The 19,792-nt window shown below is 46.9% G+C and overlaps 2 protein-coding genes across 9 annotated transcripts; both read left to right on the top strand.

Annotated features, from left to right (window-relative positions):
* The first annotated feature begins 51 nt into the window (after positions 1-51).
* Positions 52-6,604, top strand: ZNF620 (zinc finger protein 620). Of its 4 annotated transcripts, none has more exons than XM_023763380.1 (4): positions 52-855; positions 1,437-1,639; positions 4,521-4,647; positions 5,328-6,604. In XM_023763380.1, the coding sequence occupies exons 2-4, from the start codon at positions 1,625-1,627 to the stop codon at positions 6,263-6,265; spliced, it is 1,080 nt and encodes a 359-aa protein (XP_023619148.1). In that variant the 5' UTR covers positions 52-855; positions 1,437-1,624; the 3' UTR covers positions 6,266-6,604. The 4 variants fall into 4 exon arrangements, with proteins under 4 accessions (XP_023619148.1, XP_023619147.1, XP_023619149.1 ...); XM_023763379.1 differs by having other exon boundaries at positions 52-1,006; XM_023763381.1 differs by having other exon boundaries at positions 52-1,006; positions 4,475-4,647.
* Positions 5,950-18,431, top strand: LOC102421704 (zinc finger protein 621). Of its 5 annotated transcripts, none has more exons than XM_023763377.1 (6): positions 10,681-10,730; positions 11,294-11,378; positions 13,564-13,632; positions 14,677-14,803; positions 15,377-15,484; positions 17,256-18,431. In XM_023763377.1, the coding sequence occupies exons 3-6, from the start codon at positions 13,630-13,632 to the stop codon at positions 18,332-18,334; spliced, it is 1,317 nt and encodes a 438-aa protein (XP_023619145.1). In that variant the 5' UTR covers positions 10,681-10,730; positions 11,294-11,378; positions 13,564-13,629; the 3' UTR covers positions 18,335-18,431. The 5 variants fall into 5 exon arrangements, with proteins under 5 accessions (XP_023619144.1, XP_023619143.1, XP_023619145.1 ...); XM_023763378.1 differs by lacking the exon at positions 10,681-10,730 and adding an exon at positions 10,737-11,108; XM_023763376.1 differs by lacking the exons at positions 10,681-10,730; positions 13,564-13,632 and adding an exon at positions 5,950-6,086.
* Positions 18,432-19,792: the final 1,361 nt, after the last annotated feature.

Raw genomic sequence — 19,792 nt, 5'->3', positions numbered from 1 at the left:
AGGTAGTTTAAAGCCATCACACTAAGTGGTTAACTAGTTAATGTTCTCATGGGAAATGACGATTAGAACATCAGGTGATTTTTTTTTCTTGTACAAATATATTTTCCATATAAACACAAAATTCTAGCAGCTTTGGATGCTTGAGGGTTTAATAAGATATATTCTAAGTTCGGTTGCCTATCATTTCTAACCAAAAGCTGATTTCCTAAACCTGACTGGGAAATGGACAAAATCATTTTGGCTTGGTATTAATAGTCAAGTGATAATAGTGTAATAGCTTCTGTGGTAAAGGAAATGCAGTCAATTTTGGGGTACCTGGCCTGTGTGAGGGTTCAGGAGTTGTCTAGATAATTAAAATTATACCCCCTTTTTTTGTGTGTGCCACAGAATTTAGTCATTTATGTGTGCCATGAGATGAAAAAGGTTGAAAATAACTGGTCTAAACCAACTAAGTGGTGGTAGTGCCACGTAGGCCTAAGTAAGCCATCTTACTGGTTTGGTTTTACTGCTCTTGGGTTCATTTTCTGGTTGTCAGTTACTGCATCCTCTAGTGTTTCTTCCAGTTAGGCTTCATGAGTGATAGACTTGGCTTACTTGTCTGTATTATTTTGTCCTTATATGAACTATTTCTTACAGCATTTCTCATAGTAAATGTATGGGTTTTATACTCCACAGCAACCAGTGCAATTCTGACACTTGACTACCAAGAGGTTTAGAGGTCTGCTCCCACTTCAGATGCAATCACAAGTCCCAGGCCTTCTGAGTAACCAGCTCTAAATTGGACCGCCTCCTGAGGCTTGATAATTGACAGGGACAGCTCATAGAACTCCTTCCTGTTAACAGTTTATTAGAAAGGTTAAAACTTAACAGCTCTTCCCACTTCCAAGGCTCCCGCTGCGGGCGGACTGGCGCAGCCACAGCACCCGGGCAGCTCTGGCACACGGAGCAGTGATCCCCTCGCTGCCTGGCAGAGCGGCCCATAGTGGCAAACGCCAGAGAACGCTGGGTAAATCACAGCATTGTAACTTGTATGGCTCCAGGTCCCCGGAGGTTGGCCCTGCAGGACCCGAGCCTGGGGCCGGCAACTTTCTGCGAAAGTAGGGACGGTGGTCTCTGCGGGCTGGGATAGGGAACCATAGAGGCGAGCGGCTTCCCAGCTTTCTAGAGAGGAAGCGGTGCACGCACTTCCGGCTGGGCGGGCCGCGCTTCCCTAGAGGACCGAGGTCTCGTTCCCACGCTTCCCCTGCGCCTGCGCCGCTCGGATTAGCCCTCGGGGCAAGTCGGGGCTCGCCTCCCGGGCTGGCGAACAGGTTTGTTTCCAGCTCTGCCTTTGGGGTGAGGAGGTGGCGGGAGGAATGGGACCCGAGGCGAACAGAGCACATTCGCAGGGTGCGAGGCAGCATGAATTTTACCCGCGCCTCCTTATTTCTCCTCAGTCTCACCTCTAGAACCTCGAGGGCGGCATGGTCCAGGCCACGTGGCACCGGGTGAGCCAGCATCCTCTCAGCCTCTGTGGATCCCCATCCTTCCGATGTGTCAATGTCAGAAGCGTTCAGACCTGTTAGGAGTTTACTCAAGCCAAACTGATAATTGACAGGAAGCAGAACCTCAACAGATCGAGAAAATGCTCTGGAAAATGGTAGTTTTGCACCTTATTTTATACATTACAGCCAAAAGAGAAGGTGTAAGTGGGCTATTTGAAATCCATGGGTGATAGATTAGTGAGGCAGCAGAAAGCAAGGGGGGTGTGTGTGTGGGGGGGGGCGGATTGGATAAAAAGTAAAGTGATAGACACTTCTTTTACGTAGGTGGGTACAGGTTAAGGTCTACGTTTAACATGATAATAACTATGAGGGGATCTGTTGTCTCTACTGGTGTCCACTCTTTGAGGAGTCCAGAAAAAGAGCAATTACTTTGTTATTGCAAAGGCATGTTTTCCTGGTATGTTATCTTAGATGCAAAAAGACCAGAGACAACCTAAATTAAGGTGAGGATTGACCTTTGTTAGGGAAAAATGCCTTAGGCATGACTATGCCATACACTGCTTTTAGTTCAAAAGTTTTAATTTAAAACCATCCCTCTGTGTTACTTGAGTTTGTAAGGCTGCCACGCAGGCCTCCCCTGCGCTTGTCAGGTTTAGTATTTGGTCCCTTTTTGTCCACAGATGTCAGGAGAGTAGGTGTCAGCTCTGCATCCAGACCTTGAGTTGTCTGGCCCAGTGGCTTCCATTTTGAATCTGTCACAATTGGATGTGTTTGGAGAAGAGGAGGAGTTGAGGGGTGGAGAGATGAGAAGGCCCAAAGTAAGATAATTGCAATGGGAAAAAAGTGAGTATGGAGGGATTGACTGGGATAGATTTGGCATTGAGGCTGGAAAGTAGAAATTAACTGAAAAGTGGAAATTGCAACACTGCATACAGTGAAGACCCCTTTCACCCCATCCACAAGATTGTTATCCTTGGATAACACAATTCTAATAATTATTTTGTAGATCCCATTGGATTTTCTACATAGACATGCCATCTATGAATAAAGAGTTTTATTTTTTTCTTTCAAGTCTGAATGCCTTTATTTTTCTTGCCTATTTGCACTGGCTAGAACCTCCAGTTCAGTATTGAGAAGAAGTGGTGAGAGCAGCTGTCATTATTGCTGCTCTTTTTGCCTTTGTCTTTTTTCTCTCTGTGTTTCATTTGGTATTGCTATGCCTTACATGCACTTCTCCCTTCCCCGCCCCAACCCGTGCAATTTCTGATTTGCCGTTAATTTTCATCTCGGACATTGGAGTTTTCATATCTAGAAGTTTGATTTGGATTTTTTAAAGAAATATATTTTGTATCTATTTAATTTTTAAACATATGGTATACATTTATAATAACTACTAGAGGCCTAGTGCACGAAATTCGTACACTGGAGGGGGGGCTCCCTCAGTCTGGCCTGTGCCCTCTCACTCTCACAGTCCAGGACCCCTTGGGGGATGTCCACCTGCCAGCTTAGCCCCGATACCTGGGGATCGAGCTTAAGCTGGCAGTCAGACATCCCTCTCGCAGTCTGGCTCCTTACCGCCTGCCTGCAGCGGAGGCGGGAGAGGCTCGCACCACCACTGCTGTGCTCACCAGCTGTGAGCCCAGCTTCTGGGTGAGTGGCGCTCCCCCTGTGGGAGTGCACTGACCACCAGGGGGCAGCTCCTGCATTGAGTGTCTTCCCCCTGGTGGTCAGTGCGCATCATAGCAACCAGTCTTTCCACTGGTCCTTCTGCTGTTCGGTCAATTTGCATATTAGGGGTTTATTATTAAGGATTTTAATGTTCTCTGTTAGTGAATGCCAGGCATTGTTCCCTTCAGTCCTTTCAAAGGATCCTTTCTCTGGCTTTGGGTCATTTACTTACAGCCATGCCTTGATCAGTACTCTGTTAAATTTTCTAGGGGAACCGACTGCAGGTGACTTGTATTCTTTTCCTGTTCAGCTCTTTCCTCTCTGCTTTTCTGTCCTATAAATTCCAGCTGTCTTGGTCCCCTCAGACTCTACCACCATCTGCCAGGCTCTGTCTCAGTTTCCCCTCCCTGCATTATAGCCTGGAAACTTCCAGCGTAGTAAGCTTGGGGAATCATGGGGCTCACCTCTTTGTTTCCCATGTCTCAGGAATGGTCTTTCATTGCTTGATAACCAGTATCTTAAAAACTGTTGGTTTATGTAATTTTGTTCAGGCAGGAGGCTAATCGGACCATTGAATCCCTGTAGATGAGAAATGGAAGTTTTCCCTTAGCATTTTGAAAAACATTTCCCTTACTTTTGCCATGTAGTGACTCTCCAGTCTTCATGTATGTGTTGTTTTTCCTTCTCCAAAGCCTTTAGGATCTTTGTCATGTTCTCATTTTCCTGAGACTTCCCAATGGGGTGCCTTTGTATAGATGTTTTTCATTCATTGTCCTAAATACTTTGTGGGCCCTCCCTCCTCCCTGGTGCTTTTAAAAAGAGAGAATATTTTACCAAACTATCCTGAGCTCATCCTTGGTCCTGTGGTGTGAATTGATCTCCTTTTGGTTTGCTTCCCCCTCTGCCAGCAGTTAAGATTCAGCTTTCTCTGCTTTTCTAACTTAGATACCACCCATCTTTTATTTTCTGCCTTCTAACATTTTGTTAACACCTCCTCGTGGGCTATGATGTTACTATCACTTTAGTGGGATCAAGGAGGGAGTGGCGATCAGTACAAAAGTGCTGTGTGTGGGCTGTGTTTATACAGATGCCCCTGTGCATGTGCACACAAGGCCCAGGTAGGGGGAAGGACCCAGAGGGACTGACAGGTACACAGAGCAGGGCATGGCAGAGTCAGCGCAGAGATCCGCAGGGGATGACCACAGAGGGGTGCAGTGAGCAGGGCACTGCAGCTGAGGGCTGGCCCCTGTGGTGGGGAGGGTGCTGGCTCGCTGTCCTGGACTATACCACCTGACCCAGTGGGCCTCTGCCCCTGTACTTAGGCTCCGCTGCCCTCGCACAGGCGTGAGCCGGAACCTGTTGTTTCAGGAGCCGGTGAGCTTTGAGGACGTGGCCGTGTACTTCACTCAGAATGAATGGGACATCCTGGACCCCGTGCAGAGGGCCCTCTACAGGGAGGTGATGCTGGAGAACTATGCAAATGTGGCTTTCGTGGGTAAGACATTTCTTCCTCCTGTTATTGTCTGCCTCTACCTTTTGAGCATCCTGTCCTCTTCCTTCCTTAGACTTTGTGGGTCTCTAAACACCCTCATGGGCAGTTGCTCTAAAGGCTGAGCTCCCCAGAAGCTACTGGGTGGGGAGAGCCCTGGGTTCCCAGGTTTTGAAGTCGGCTGTCCCTCCAGCCCTGGGAGGGGCTCTGCTTTACGCACGGTGGGAAATGAAGGTTTCTTGGGAGCTCAGCAGAGCCCCTTTGTGTCCCTGTCCTCCAATGAGTGCGGGATGATTCCAGGACTCTCCCCCTTCTTCTCCCGTCTCGGCGGTCTTTTTCTCACTGAGGGTCTCTGTTCATCGCTTCGCTCTGTCTGCCCTTTTATCCATCCCAGTCACTTGGGGGAAAGCTCTTGGTCTTTTGCCCTAGTTAACAGTCTTTTCTGTCTCCCCGTCTTGATGCTCTTTATGGGAATGCTGCCTGGCCTCACCTGCCTCTCCCCCCCGGAGTCTTCATCCTAGGGGGGCTCTGCTGCGTGGTGATCTTTGGTGCCCTTTTCTGCACAGACTGGAAAATATCCACACGCTCAGCAATTTAGATCCACCTGCTCCTGTTTTCCCTGCAGCACAAGTCTTCTGTTTGCAACATCGGGGGCTGACGGCTGTGTTTTCTTTTTGTGATTCCAGGGGGTGAGACCAGAATCGAGAAGGACAAATCCACTCCAAAGGAACACGTTGCCAAAGAACCAGAGTCCCGCAGACTGACACCGGCAGGGCTGCCAGGGAATGTTCCCCAGGACCTTGATCTTGGGAGCAGCCCAGGGCAGCAGCACAGCCACTGGCTAGTTACGAAGGCAGAGTCAGAGAGGAGAAATTTCACTGATGGGTCATTCCAGTATCATGAGGCCCAGGCTACTGAGAGTGGGGAGAAGTGTGAGAAATTAACAAAAAACATTAGCGTCAACACACAACTCACTGCGAATCAGCCAGTTCCTGGTGGTCAGACACCTTACGAATGTAGAAAATGTGACAGATACTTCAGTCGAATGGCCGACTTCCACCGACATCAGAGATGTCACACTGGCGAAAAGTCTTTTGAATGCAAAGAATGTGGGAAAGACTGCAGATGTAACTCATATAACTCACTACCTATTCGGCACCAGGTAGTTCACACTGGAAAGAAACGATTTAAATGTAAAGAGTATGGGAAAGGCGTAAGTTCAGACACAGCCTTGATTCAGCACCAGAGAATCCACACTGGAGAGAAGCCCTATGAGTGTAAGGAGAGCGGCAAGGCCTTCAGTAGCAACTCCGTCTTCCTCCAGCGCCAGAGGTTCCACATGGGGAAGAGACTCTATGAGTGTGAAGAGTGTGGGAAGCAGTTGAGCTCCAACACAGCCTTGACTCAGCATCAGCGCATTCACACCGGGGAGAAACCTTTTGAATGTAAGGAGTGTGGGAAGGCATTCGTTCAGAAATTCACCCTGGTTCAGCACGAGCGAGTGCACTCTGGTGAGAGACCTTACGAGTGTAAGGTGTGTGGGAAAACCTTTAGCTGGTGTGGAAGATTCTTTCTACATAAGAAACTCCACACGCAGAAGGCATCTGTCCAGGAGGAGGACTAGCCACAGCCGGGCTCACTGCCTCTCCTGGTGTCTCCCCGTCTTCATGTTTTTTGTCAGTGTCATCACTGTTCTTCCTGGACTGTGCTCATTCTTTTTTTAAAAAAATCCTCACCCAAGGATATGTGTATTGATTTGAGAGGGAGAGAGAGAGAGAGAGAGAGAGAGAAACAGCGATCGGTTGCCTTCCATATGTGCCCCAACTGGGATTTAACCCACAACCTAGTTATGTGCCTGACTGGGAATTGAACCCACGTGGTGTATGGGACCATGTTCCAACCAACTGAGCCACCTGGTCAGGGCTGTACTGTACTGTGCTAATTCTTAACTGTATGCTTCTGTTCCTACAGCTCTGCGTAACTGGAATGCCCACTTCTCTCCTGTCCCAGTAAGATGTTTAATTCAGACTCTTGGCTTCCCCAAATTCTCTGAGCCCTTGTTTCCCCAACATGAACTTTCTTTAGAGTTAGAAAAGACAAAAGAACAAACCTCAAAACTTACAAACATGAAAGGAATGTAAGTTTCTAGACTGGAAGGCTATACTAAGTGCCCAGCAAGACGGATTAGAATACCAGGTTTGAAGAGATCCTAAAAAGTATCTAGAGAGAGAAAACAAAAAATCAGGGATAAAAAAAAAAATGGCATCCCATTTCTCAGTAGTAATCTTGAAAGTTAGGTGACTACGGTGCATGCCTTCAAAATTCTAAGGGAAAATCATTTCGCCCAGAATTAAAGACATTTCAGACCCTTTAAATCTTAAGACTTTTATTTCCCATGTATCTCTCTTCAGATGTGCAAGATTAAACAAGGGGTAAACCAGAAAGATAAATATGGACACCTATTACAATATGAATATTAGAAGTCTCTCAAACTCACAGAGGGGCCTTGTCCATTGGAGCCATCTGCATCTAGGACATTCTAACAGTTCAGGCTTTCAGAGACCTACCTCGGGTGCAGCCCACCCACACTACTTATTACTCTGAAGTTACTCTTGACCACTCAATTGCTGTCTGTGACTTTGCAAAAGTTGCGGTGTACGTACTCTGAATCAGATGCAAGATGCTATCTGTCTTAAATTTATCCATCTCATTGCTGTTCCAAGTGACCTCACAGCCGGGAACATTTCTTAGCAACTTCATCTAGTTGTTTTTTTTTTCACTCAGGAAATTAGCTACCACTTTTGCAGACAGCTTGACGGCCCACTGCAGGAAGCAGAGGGTTAAGTTACAGAAACTCGATGCTAATTTCTTTATCTGTAAAATAGGGATGACAATCTACCTCATGGTTCTGTGTTGAGGATTAGCTGCATTAATACATGTAGAAGTGCTTAGCACAGTGACTGGAGCATAATAAACAAAAATGTTATTTATTGGAATGTGATTGATATGTTTTGACTTACGTATACACCAATGAAACAATCACCACAAGATAATAAACGGCCAAACCTCCCAAATTTTGCTTATGCCCCTGTAATTCTCTCTCCTGGCTCCCCACAGGTAACCACTGATGTGCTTTCTGTCACTTTGCCTTCATTTTCCTTTTCTAGGATTTTATACGGATGTTGTCACACTAGGTACTTTTCTCTGGTCCAGTGTCCTTCACTTGGAATAATTATTTTGCGGTTCACCCATGTTGCATACATCAGTGGTTCATTCCTTTTCACAGTTTGTCCATTCACCTCTTTTTTTTTAATTTAAAATATATTTTTTTTATTGATTTTTTACAGAGAGGAAGGGAGAGAGATAGAGAGTTAGAAACATGGATAAGAGAGAAACATCAGTCAGCTGCCTCCTGCACATCCCCCACTGGGGATGTGCCCGCAACCAAGGCACATGCCCCTGACCGGAATCGAACCCGGGACCCTTCAGTCCGCAGGCTGACGCTCTATCCACTGAGCCAAACCGGTTTCGGCTCCATTCACCTCTTGATGGCCATTTGGGTTGTTTCTAGTTTCTGGTTGTTACATATAAAACTTTCGTGAACATTTGTGTTCAAGTGTTTGTAAATGTATATGCTTTTATTTATCCTAGTAAATGCCAGGAGTGGAATAGCCAGGCCATAGATAGGTATATTTAGGTTTTTAAGAATCTTCAGAATTGTTCTACAAAGTTGTGGCATTTACATTCCCACCATTGTATGAGAGTTCCACTCCTAATAGATCTTTGCCTACACTTGATATTTCATTTTAATTTTAACTATTCTGATAAGTGTATAACGCTATCCTATTGAGGTTTTAATTTGCATTTCCCTAATGACTGATGCTATTGTGCATATTGTCAGGTGCTTACTTACTTTCCATATGTCTTCTTTGGTAAAGTTCATATTTTCTGCCTTTGTTTTAATTGGGTTTTCTTTTTATTGATATGTGAGAGGTCTTTATATACTATTGACACAAGTCCTCTTTCATAGATGTGATTTCCAAATATTTTCTCCCTGCTTGTGGTTTGTCTTTTCATTCTCTTAACAGTAGCTTTTGAAGAGCAGAGATTTCAATATTGACGAGGTCCAGTTTTTCAGTTCTTTAATGGATTGTGCTTTCAGTGTCATATGTAAGAAATATTTGCCTTTCCCAAGTTTATAAAGGCTTTTTTCTATTTTTCCTTCCTGTTTTTATAGTTTAAAATTTTACATTTAGATCTATCATCTGTTTTGAATTAAATTTTGTACAGGGTGTGAGGTATGGACCTAAGTTCCTCCCCCCTTCCCTTTTTAAATGGATCACCTATTGTAGCACCATTTTTTTGAAAGCATGGTTCCTTCTCTTCTGAATTGCCTTTGCACCATTGTCACAAATCAGTTGTCCCTGTCTGTGTGGGCCAAGCACTAGATTCTGTTTTGTTGCACTGATCTATTTGTCTATTTTGATGCCATTAACATACTGCCTTAATTAAAGCCATGTAGTGTCAGTCATCCTACTTTGGTTTTTGCCAAAGTTGTTTAGGCCATTCTAGGTCCTTTGCATTTCCATGTGAATTTTAGAATCATTTTGTCTATTTCTACAAAACAAATTCTAGGATTTTGTATTGAATCTATAGATCAGTTTTGGAATAACTGACATTGTAACTATTTAGATAGTCTTTTGACTCGTGAACATTGTAAATGTATTCATTTATTTAGATCTTAATTTCTTTTAGCAGTGTTTTATTCATTTATTTAGATCTTAATTTCTTTTACTGTTTAGGTCTTTTATATGTTTTCTCAGATTTATGTCTAAATATTTCATATTTTTGATGCTCTAATAAATAGTAAATTCCTAATTTTCATTGATGGTATACAGAAATATAATTAATTTTTGTATTTTGATCTTTTAGCCTGCAGCCTTGCACAACTCACTTATTAGTTCTAGAGACATTTGTAGATTCCATAGGCTTTTGTAACATTGACAAAGCCTTTTATGTCTTTTCCAATTTTGGATGCATTTTCTTTTTCTTGACTTATTGCATGGGCTAGTGGCTGGGGATAGTGTGTTTTTCTGTTGATCCATGAGTAGATTCCTTGACAGCTGCAAAGCCTAACGTTTGCCATCTCTCCTGATTCACCTTGCCATGTAGCTGCCTCTGGGTCAGTGCTTCCTGCACTCTGTCCCTCTGGTGAAGCTGTTCTGGGAAAGAACAGGACTAAGCCATGTAATATAGGGCATGTCCTGTACACACAGGATGCCTGGCAGCCTTAGTCACCATTATTTTGGTTGTTAAATGAATCTGCTCCAAAGGTCCCCCACAGGCCTAGGTCCTAGGAAGGAGGGGGCAGGTGTAAACAGAGACATAGAAGCATAGGACAGACTGACAACTTTCAGAGGGAAGATGGGTGGGTAAGTGGGTAGAGATTAAGCAAAGAACTTACATGCATAACCCATGGACACACAATAGTGTGGTGAAGGCCTGGGAGGAGGTGTGGGGTGGAGGGGGTTAATGGGGAAAAAAGGGTGACATTGTAATACTTTCATCAATAAAGTTAAATTTAAAAATAAAAAGGCAGGTGGAAACCATGGTTTAGGAACCCCAAGCAGGATCCTTGGCTTAGGCCCCTAAGAGATGACAAACAGGAGCCATTCCCTCCACACCTGCACAGCCCAGGTGACCCACGGAGTAACGGCGGCCAACAGCCGGTGGGGCAGTCCGTCACCCGCGGCCCCACTGCGCCTAGAGGCCGAGGTCTGAGCGCAGCGAGGCTGTATCCGAGCCTGGACACCCCAGTCCCAAGCCTGCAACAAGGGTCGCAGCTGGCAGGGGACCCCCCGAACCCCACCAGCGACAGGCGGCGCGGGCAGGGACCCGCTCCCAGCCCCACCCCTTCCGCGGCCGGCCCAGTCACGTGGGGGCGGGCGCCGGGACCACCGAGACGGGCGGCCTCCGGCGGCCTAGAGGGGCGCTGAGCGCACGCGCTCGCTTCCGCGTCGGCGTTTAGCCGCCAGCTTTTCGCGGTTCGGCGAGGAGGCGTGTGCGTCCCAGCGAGTTCTCCGTGCCAGGTCCGCCCGGTGCCGGCCTCCTCACTTTCCCTGGCGCCCCGAGCCTGGTCCCGTTGGTGGCTCGCGCCTCCCTGACCCGGGTCCGGGCCTCGCAGACGCCGCCGAGGGGGCTGCGCGGCCTCCGGAGCCCGGGCCAGCCCCTGCCCACCGCAGCGCGACCCTCTTTTCCACCCCAACAGCCCCCGGCGCCCGCTGCTGAGTGTCCGTGTTGGGGTCCCTGCTTCCCTGACGTTTCTGTGTTCGGGGTCTCGGCCAGCATCACCCCCTAGAACGCCGTTTTACTCTTTATCCGCAGCCAAGCACCCTGTCCCGCCTTTCCACAGGCACCGTTTGTGGGTCCATGTCGTGGTCCCTGTAAGAGCTGCTTTGGGGTTTTAGGTGACTCTAGGGGCTCGCCTCGTCTCGGATCTCAGCAGCCCTGGGACTGGGCGGGCAGGGGCGGGCCTGGCTGAGGTCCAGGCGAGCACTCCCCGAGGAGGTGGGGCGACCAGCCGGAGGGGCCTGCCCGTGCTGCTGCGGGGTGCAGACCTGAGCTCCCGCACTCACGGCTCGTCTTCTCTTAGCTTCTAAGGTTCTTGCTTTTCCACACCCAGAAGACAGTGCCCGAAGCCAGGGACACCAGCCATGCGCCAAACAACTGGGCCTCAGGTGAGCCGAGCTTCCTTTCCGTCTGTTAAAAAAAGCACATTAGCGCCCGGCCGGTGTGGCTCAGTGGTTGAGCGCGGGCCTTATGAACCAGGAGGTCAGGCTCCAGGAGGTCACGGTTGGATTCCTGATGAGGGCCCTACCCTGGTTGTGGACCCGATCCTTGGTGGGGGACGAGCAGGAGGCAGCCCATCAGTGATTCTCTCTCATCATTGATGTTTCTGCCTCTCTCTCCCTCTCCCTTCCTCTCTGAAATCAATACAAATTTTTTTTTTTTTTTTAAATCACAGTAGCTCTCAGTTGATCAGGAAAGGACCAAAAAGGCCTAAGGTGGCCAGGCTCTGGTTTTCTCTTTGAGTAAATACCCGGGGGAGGAAATGAGACTTTTGTGTATAGAGAGGGATGAATTTGGATGTGTAGGTTTAAGCATAAAAGGGGGACCCAAGCCTAGAAATTCTCCTTCACTGTGGAAATCCAGATCATGTTGTACAGAGAAAAGTCACCTGCTGAGGTCAGAGAAATTCTTCATTGAAGAGATTGCCCCAGAAATAGGAGACGTATCCCAGAGAGACCAGCATTGTTCCTCCCATACGCACTTTCTAAATGCTGGGTGCATAGTATGGAATAATGCAGACAAGTTCTCTTTTCTCATTAGCCAAATAGACAGGCTGCAAACAGATACACAAGATACCATAATTACATGTTGCCAAAGCACAGTGCTTCTCAAGAGTGTGGTCCACTGGCAGTGTGGGCATCACCTGGGAGCTCATTAGAATTGCAGAGTCTTGGGCCCCATCCTAGACTCCGTCAGACTGGGGAGGAGGATAGCGGGGTGGGAATCTGCTGTGAAGGCCCTTCAGGGGGTTTTTATATACCTTCTCAAATTTGAGGCACCTCAAGGAAGCTACCTCTCCAGGGGAGGCCTCCTAGAGGTAGGATCTCATGTCAAGGATGCGATAGAAACAGTCTTGGGAACTGCTGAAGAGAGAACTTTCCAGAGAGAAGGACAGCAAATGCAAAGCCCCTGTAGTGGGGGGTACGGGGGAGGGGAGCTGGGTGGACTTTAGAAACGGGGAAGTCAGAGAAAGTTGTTCAGTGTGAGACGGGGGACGTAGGCACATGTCTGGTAGGTCACTATGAAGACTTTGGTTTCTACTCTGGGTTCACTGGGAAAGCACTAAAGAATTTTAAAAAGGGGAGGTGACATGGTTAGATTTATCTGTTTAAAAGATTTTCCGTGGTGGTGAGTTGTTTGTGGAAGGGAATTGGTCAGTTGCATATTGTAGATCAGGTAAAAGATTAAGTATTGCCTTTTTCATTTGTAATTAGACTTCATTTTTTAGAGAAGTTTTAGTTTCATAGCAAAATTGAGCAGAAAAAGCAGATCCCATGCGCTTCCTGCCTCCACACATACATAGCCTCCCCCATTATCATTGTCCCCCATCAGAGTGGTACCTTAGTTAAAATTGATGAACCTACATTGATGCATCGTAATCATCCAGAGTCCATAGTTTGCATTAGGGTTCACTTTTTTTTTGTTATTTTTTAAAATATATTTATATTGATTTCAGAAAGGAAGGGAAAGGGAGAGAAAGATAGAAACATCAATGATGAGAGAATCATTGATTGGCTGCCTCCTGCAGGCCCCCTACTGGGGATGAAGCCCGGAACCCCGGCATATACCCTGACCAGGAATCGTACTGTGACCTCCTCGTTCATAGGTTGATGCTTAACCATTCGGCCGCACCTGCTGAGCAGGTTCATTCTTGGTATTTTATATTTTATGGGTTACAAACGTATGTGACATGTATCCACAATTATAGCATCATACAGAGTGTTTTCATAGTCCTAAAAATTCTTTGGGCTCTACTTCTTCATTCCTCTCTCCCTGGAAACCATTGATCTTTTCAACTGTTGACATTGTTTTGCCTTTTTCAGAATGCCAAATAGTTGGAATTATATTGTATAGGCTTTTCAGATTGGTTTCTTTCACTTAGTCATATTCATTTAAGGTTCCTCTATGACTTTTCACGGCTTGATAGCTTATTTCACTTTAGTGTTGAGTAATAAATATTCCCTCGTCTGGATGTACCACAGTTTGTTTTAGACACTTACCTACTAAGGACATTGTGGTTGCTTCCAAGTTTGGGCAATTATGAGTAAAGCTGCTGTAAACTTCTGTGTGCAGGTTTTTGTGTGGACATAAACTTTCAGCTCACTTGGGAAGATACCAAGGACGTGATTGCTGGATCATATGGTAAGAGTATGTTTAGTTTTGTGAGAAACTGCCAAACTGCCTTCCAAAGTGGCTGTACCATTTTGCACCCCCACCAGCAATGAGAGAGTTCCTCTTCCACTCTTCCAGCGTTTGGTTGTCAGTGTTCTGTTCTAGATTTGGCTATTCTGATAGATGTGTATCTCATTGTTTTAATTTGCATTTCCCAGATGACATATGATATTAAACATCTTATCATATACTTATTTGCCATCTGTGTGTTTTTTTAATTTTTAAATATTTTTATTGATTTCAGAGAGGAAGGGAGAGAGATAGGAACATCAATGGATCTGTGCCCAGAGACAGGGCACTGCCAACCTTGTCTGAATACAGGTGGTTTAGAGAAGAGACTGGAACAGGCAGGTTGTGGGTTTTCTTCAACAGAGCTAGCTTTTTGATAAAGTAAGAAGGTATGAAAAGAAATTTGCAAAATGCTGGAAAAACTTTTTTTAAAAAATATATTTTTATTGATTTCAGAGAATAAGGGAGAGTGAGAGAGAGATAGAAACATCAATGATGAGAGAGAATCACCGATCAGCTGCCTCCTGCATGACCCCTTTGGGGGAATCGAGCCCACAACCTGAGCATATATGCCCTTGATCGGCCTCGAACCCGGGACCCTTCAGTCCACAGGCTGATGCACTGAGCCAAACCAGCTAGGGCTGTGCGTGCGTACTTTAGATGGGCGGAGACGGGGTGAGTGGCAGCTACCTGTAGTGGTTAGTGTATAGAAAATAAGGTGACCAGAGTATGGAGTACTTGAGATAGGAGGTGCCAGAGGGACAGATCCACAGGGGTTGATGCAGTTACCAGGCAGAGAGCCCCAGATGCCAGGCTATGAGATTAGGATGACTTAGAGCTGAGCAGATGGGAGTGCACTGGGGTTCCATGTTTGAAGTGGAATGACTGGCTGAAGGCGATCTTGATAGAGCAGACCTTCCACGGGGCTCAGAGTTGGGGACCTGCAGTTCAGGCTGCCTCCTTCTGCCCCTCACTCAGAGCTTGAGCAGGAACCTGTTGTTTCAGGAGTCTGTGACCTTTGAGGACGTGGCTGTGTACTTCACCCAGAATCAATGGGCCAGCCTGGACCCTGTGCAAAGGGCCCTGTACAGGGACGTGATGCTGGAGAACTATGCAAATGTGGCTGCCCTGGGTAGGTCCCTCTCATTGGCTCTTCGTGATAGTTTGACATCTTTCTCAGATATTTGGGGGGACTCTAGTAGCCCTTGGGTTTGACTCTGCGGGGGAGTTCTGCAGTCCCAGCCTTTGGAGATGCTGGGTGGGGAGATCCTGGTGCCCTTTGGTTTTGAAACTAGACTTCCTTACACCTCAGGGAGGAGTGAGATTCTGGGCACTGAGTGGAAGGACTTCCTGGTGCCCTGGGTGACCTGTTCCTCCATCCTTCCATTGTCCTGGGGTTGTGGGTCCTCCTCTCTGAGGAGAGTCTCCCAGGATATCAGTGCATATATCCTTCCTGAGGGGCTTTCCTTTCTAATAGCCAGGGCAAGGTTGAAATTTCCTTGGAGCACGGCTGTCTCCCTGTCATTCCTTTTAGAGCCCATCCACTTTAAGCCCATCCTCAGAACCCTTGGCTGGCTCACTTGGTCTCCGAGGCGGTCCATTTCTCTCCCCTCCCAACTAGCCCATTAGGAGCTGGGCCAAGAGAGATCTCAGGAAGAGGTCTGAACATCTCCCTCAACTTGTCTGTCTTTTTTTCTTACTGAAGTGGCATTTCCAGCCCCCAAGCCTGATCTGATCTCCCAGCTGGAGAGAGGGAGCGCACCCTGGGGCCCCGATCCTTGGGAAGCAGAGGTTTTGCGAGGCATCTGTCCAGGTGAGTAAGAGAATACAGCAGTTTCTGGCTTGGCCTTCCCGGTTTACTGGAAATGTTTCTTCTGCAGCAGAAGACAAAGCTCCCTGTTGTCCATCAGGCAGTAGTCGGTGCACTCTGACCTCCACTGAGTTCCAGCCCCGAGCCCAGAGAGACCAGTCCCTGGAGTGTGTGGCCACACACTGTCGGCACACACACGTGGCCGTGCTCCTGCAGAAAGCTGTGACCCAGGAGCTCCTGAACCACTTTCTTTCTCACAGAGGAAATACTTAATTTCATGCCAGTTTTCATGGCAGCAGAGGAGTAGGGTTTTTGCCATATTTTAAGGAAAATTTGATTCTGTGGGTCAAACTGATTTCTTTGTGCCACAGCTATGGCTTTTATTTTAATTTGCCTTTATTGGTGCAGTTTAAAGATTCCTATGCCATAATATTTGGGTTTACATTGTATTTGTCCTATTTGGGGTGGCATAGGAGAAGGCAAGGCACATTCCCCCCACCACGGCACCCAGCACATACACACAGCCTCTAATTTCCCCGAGACTGCTTCCCAGTCCTGGGAGCTTTTCATTACTTGGTTTTCTTTCCTTTCGAAAGAAGGTTTCAGGCCTCACTTCTCACACATATTGTGATTTTGTAACTAATGGTTCGTTTAGTAATGATGCCACTATGGCATCTCCAACTTCTGTTCCAGCTGACTTTCTGGAGGAATCTTTTATCTCAGGATATTACGTGGAACATTCAAAAATGGAATTATTAGGCCATTATTCAGAATTTAGAATTTGGGTGGTTTCCTGGCCTATGGGGGCGGGGGGGGCATTATGATCTGTTGTTTGCTCACTTGTGTTCCCAGCCTGCTCCGCCTCGTCATGCTAGAGCTGACCTCAGAGCAGTCTCACTGGTCTTTTTCCTCTTCCGAGTCTCTCTCTCTAAAAAATTTTCCATTTCTGCTGATCCCTCTTATCTGTCCTTTTCTTTTCTCTGTCCCCGCTCATGCCTTCTTTCCTTCCCATTTTTTTTATTTTTACTGATTTTTTTTTAATCCTCACCCAAGGCTATTTTTCCATTGATTTTTAAAAAAATATATTTTTATTGATTTCAGAGAGGAACAGAGAGGGGAGAGAGAGATAGAGACATCAATGATGAGAGAGAATCATTGACTGGCTGCCTCCTGCATGCCCCCTAATGGGCAACCCTGGCATGTGCCCTTGACCAGAATGGAACTTGGGACCCTTCAGTCCACAGGCTGACACTCTGTCCACTGAGCCAAACCAGCAAGAGCCCATTTATTTTTAGAGAGTGGAAGTAAGAGGGAAAGACAGAAATGTTGATGTGAGAGAAACACATTGGTTGGTTGCCTTCTCTGTGAGCCCCAACCAGGACCCAGGCCAGGGAGGAGCCTGCAACCAAGTTATGTGCCCTTGACCAGAATCAAATCAGGGATCCTTTGGTCCTCAGGCCGATGCTCTATCCACTGAGCCAAACCGGCTAGGGCTCCCTCTCATTCTTGAAGTTCTCATTCTGCCCATTTCACCTGCCTTAGTGCCCCCCACCCCCAACCCCAGCCTTCCTTACAGGAGGCACATCCTGTTTCCGATGTCATTACAGTTGTATTTTACTACTTTTCTTTTTCTCTCTTGTCCTCTATGGATGCTTATAGCCATTTTATGGGTATGTTTTTTAAAAATCGCCTCCTACAAGAGAGAATTAGGACCCCTGGATTCTGCTTTCTGTCCAGCTCAGTAATTTGGGGTGCCCATGGTTGCTTTGGTCAGGTGATGAGTCCCGGATCAAGGATGAAGAGCCTGCCGTAAAGCAGGAAGCCTCCGGAGAAACAGAGCGGCTCAGAGTGCCAGGAGGTGGACTCAAAAATGTTTCTCAGCGCCTTGAATTTAAAAGCAAGGCCACGTGGCCCACTTTCAGCCTGAATCCGAATCTGATACTTCGAGGGGGAATGAAGTTCTATGAGTGCAAAGAATGTGGGAAAATCTTCAGGTACAACTCAAGGCTCATTCGGCATCAGATGAGCCACACCAGGGAGAAGCCCTTCAAATGTAAGGAATGCAGCAAAGCTTTCAAGTCCAGCTACGACTGCATTATACACGAGAAGAACCACATTGGGGAAGGGCCCTATGAATGCAAGGAGTGTGGCAAAGGTTTGAGTTCCAACACAGCCTTGACTCAGCATCAGAGGATCCACACGGGGGAGAAGCCCTACAAGTGCAAGGAGTGCGGCAAGGCCTTCCGCAGGAATGCAGCCTACCTTCAGCATCAGCGCTTACACACGGGGGAGAAAATCTATAAGTGCAAGGAATGCTGGAGAGCCTTTGGTTGTAGGTCACTTTTCATTGTCCACCAGAGAACTCATACTGGGGAGAAGCCCTACCAGTGTAAGGAGTGTGGCAAGGCGTTCACACAGAAGGTAGCCTCCATTCAGCACCAGAGGGTGCACACTGGAGAGAGGCCTTATGAGTGTAAGGTGTGTGGGAAAGCCTTCAGATGGTACAGCAGTTTTGTTCAGCATCAGAAGTTGCACCCCGTGGAGAAAAAGCCCGCCCTGGCGAGTCCCCAGTGCCCCTCTTCAGCCTTGTCGCCGGGTCCTCTCCAGAGCCTGTGCTTGGCTCCCGCTGTGGCCACACCCTCGCTGACCTTCCCGCAGGCTGTGCTCCTTCCTACCTCTGGGCCTTTGTTCGTGCTGCTGCCCACATCTGGAATGCCTTCGCCACCTGTCCAAATAGTGCAGGTCTTCCCGGGCCTTGCTCCCACTGTCAAGCCTTCCCCGGTTCATCTCGCCTCTCGTGAGCTTTATCTTGCCACGCCCATGGCGCTCACGCCCAGCAAATCTCCAACCTAATTGGAGTTTCATTTGTATTTTTTTCCTCACCTGACATGTGTTTCAGCTGTTTCAGCGCACACTGCATTGTAATCTATATATTTAAAGATTGTGTTTATATAGTATGTTGTCTTTTCTTCGGGGGATGGAAATACTTGATCTTTGCCTTGGCCCCTTTCTGGCTTGAATAGTAATGGCTGTATCTGTGGGAGTGCTGGTCGGACACTGGGGTGTTAGAGAAGTTTGGGAGAGAGCACATCCCTGTGTTAGGCCATTAGAGAGAAGCAACCTGAGAGAAATGGAGGAGGGTAGAGAATTGTAGTAAATTTGCAACAACAGACTTTAGAAATGAGTGCAGATTGTTGAGAATAGTTCGAGATGGTGTAGTAACGCAGTTGAAGTTGCATTGTCCTCGGCTCGGATCATTGAGGATCTCATACATCTATGCCAAAGCTCGTGTGAGATAACCAGTTTGATTCTCTGCCTTCCCCCAAACCAGTGTCCGTGGTGGAGAGACTGAGAAGCAGGCTGGCAGAGACCTCCAGGGAACATCAGCAGACCTGAATCTAAGGTGTTAACTGTTCCTTAGAGACAAAGCTATTCTAAGATAAAGTGGTGCTTCCCTAACACTAGTGAGATTCACCACAGTTGATGCCACATTGGTGGGACCATTAAACAAATCCACTTACCCATTCTCTTAAAAATATTGGGTATCTACTGTGTTCCAGGCACCGTAGGAAAACCAGGGAAATGATGGTGGATGTCTTCACCCTCCTGAATCTTACAGTTATTTGGGGAAGAAAGTGGGACAGATACTTTAACAGATTATTCAAATGTGAAGGAAATGTGTGGGGTGTTGTGCGAGAATCCAGGAAAAAGGAGGGCCTGAGGGAACAGCAAAGGTCCTGAAGTAGGAAGACACATGGCTCATCTCAGATGCTAAAGGAAATCCAATCTGGCGGGGGTAATAAGTGAGGGATGGAGAAAATAGTACAGTGGGGCCTTGACTTACGAGTGTCCCGACTAACGAGTTTTTCGAGATACTAGCCGTCTCTCGGCCGATTTTTTGCTTTGAGTTGTGAGCTAAAATTCGGGTTACGAGCCATCTTCAGTTACCCCACCGCTAGTTGGCGCAGCAAACGTCACAGTGAACGCCACAACATCAGCCCAGCATCACGTGTCTCACTCGTTCACTTTTTGATTTGACATACGAGTAATTTGAGTTACGAGCTCCATCACGGAACGAATTAAACTCGTAAGTCAAGACCCCACTGTATAACCCAGTCGTTTTATTAGCACAACTCACTCATTACACACAGATTCTTCAAGGTCCACCCTAAAGCAAATAAATGTGGCCCAAATATTTTACCCAAGCATTTTATTTTGAAATTGTTAAACCTGTAGAAAAGTTGAAAGAATGGTACAATGAATACCTGTATACCTTCCCTATAGATTAAACAACTGTTAGCATTGTTTTCA

Source organism: Myotis lucifugus, unplaced genomic scaffold, assembly GCF_000147115.1.
Source record: "Myotis lucifugus unplaced genomic scaffold, Myoluc2.0 scaffold_283, whole genome shotgun sequence".
In the NCBI taxonomy this organism is placed as follows: Eukaryota; Metazoa; Chordata; class Mammalia; order Chiroptera; family Vespertilionidae; genus Myotis; species Myotis lucifugus.
This window is presented reverse-complemented; position numbering and strand designations above follow the sequence as displayed.

Bases quoted from the DNA above. Each gene is read 5' to 3' on its own strand.
- ZNF620 (XM_023763380.1), top strand. The intron at 4,648-5,327 runs GTAAGACATTTC...TTGTGATTCCAG, and splicing joins TGCAAATGTGGCTTTCGTGG to GGGGTGAGACCAGAATCGAG.
- LOC102421704 (XM_023763376.1), top strand. From the start codon at position 11,355: ATGCGCCAAACAACTGGGCCTCAG. The intron at 14,804-15,376 runs GTAGGTCCCTCT...TTCTTACTGAAG, and splicing joins TGCAAATGTGGCTGCCCTGG to TGGCATTTCCAGCCCCCAAG. The intron at 15,485-17,255 runs GTGAGTAAGAGA...TGCTTTGGTCAG, and splicing joins TTTGCGAGGCATCTGTCCAG to GTGATGAGTCCCGGATCAAG.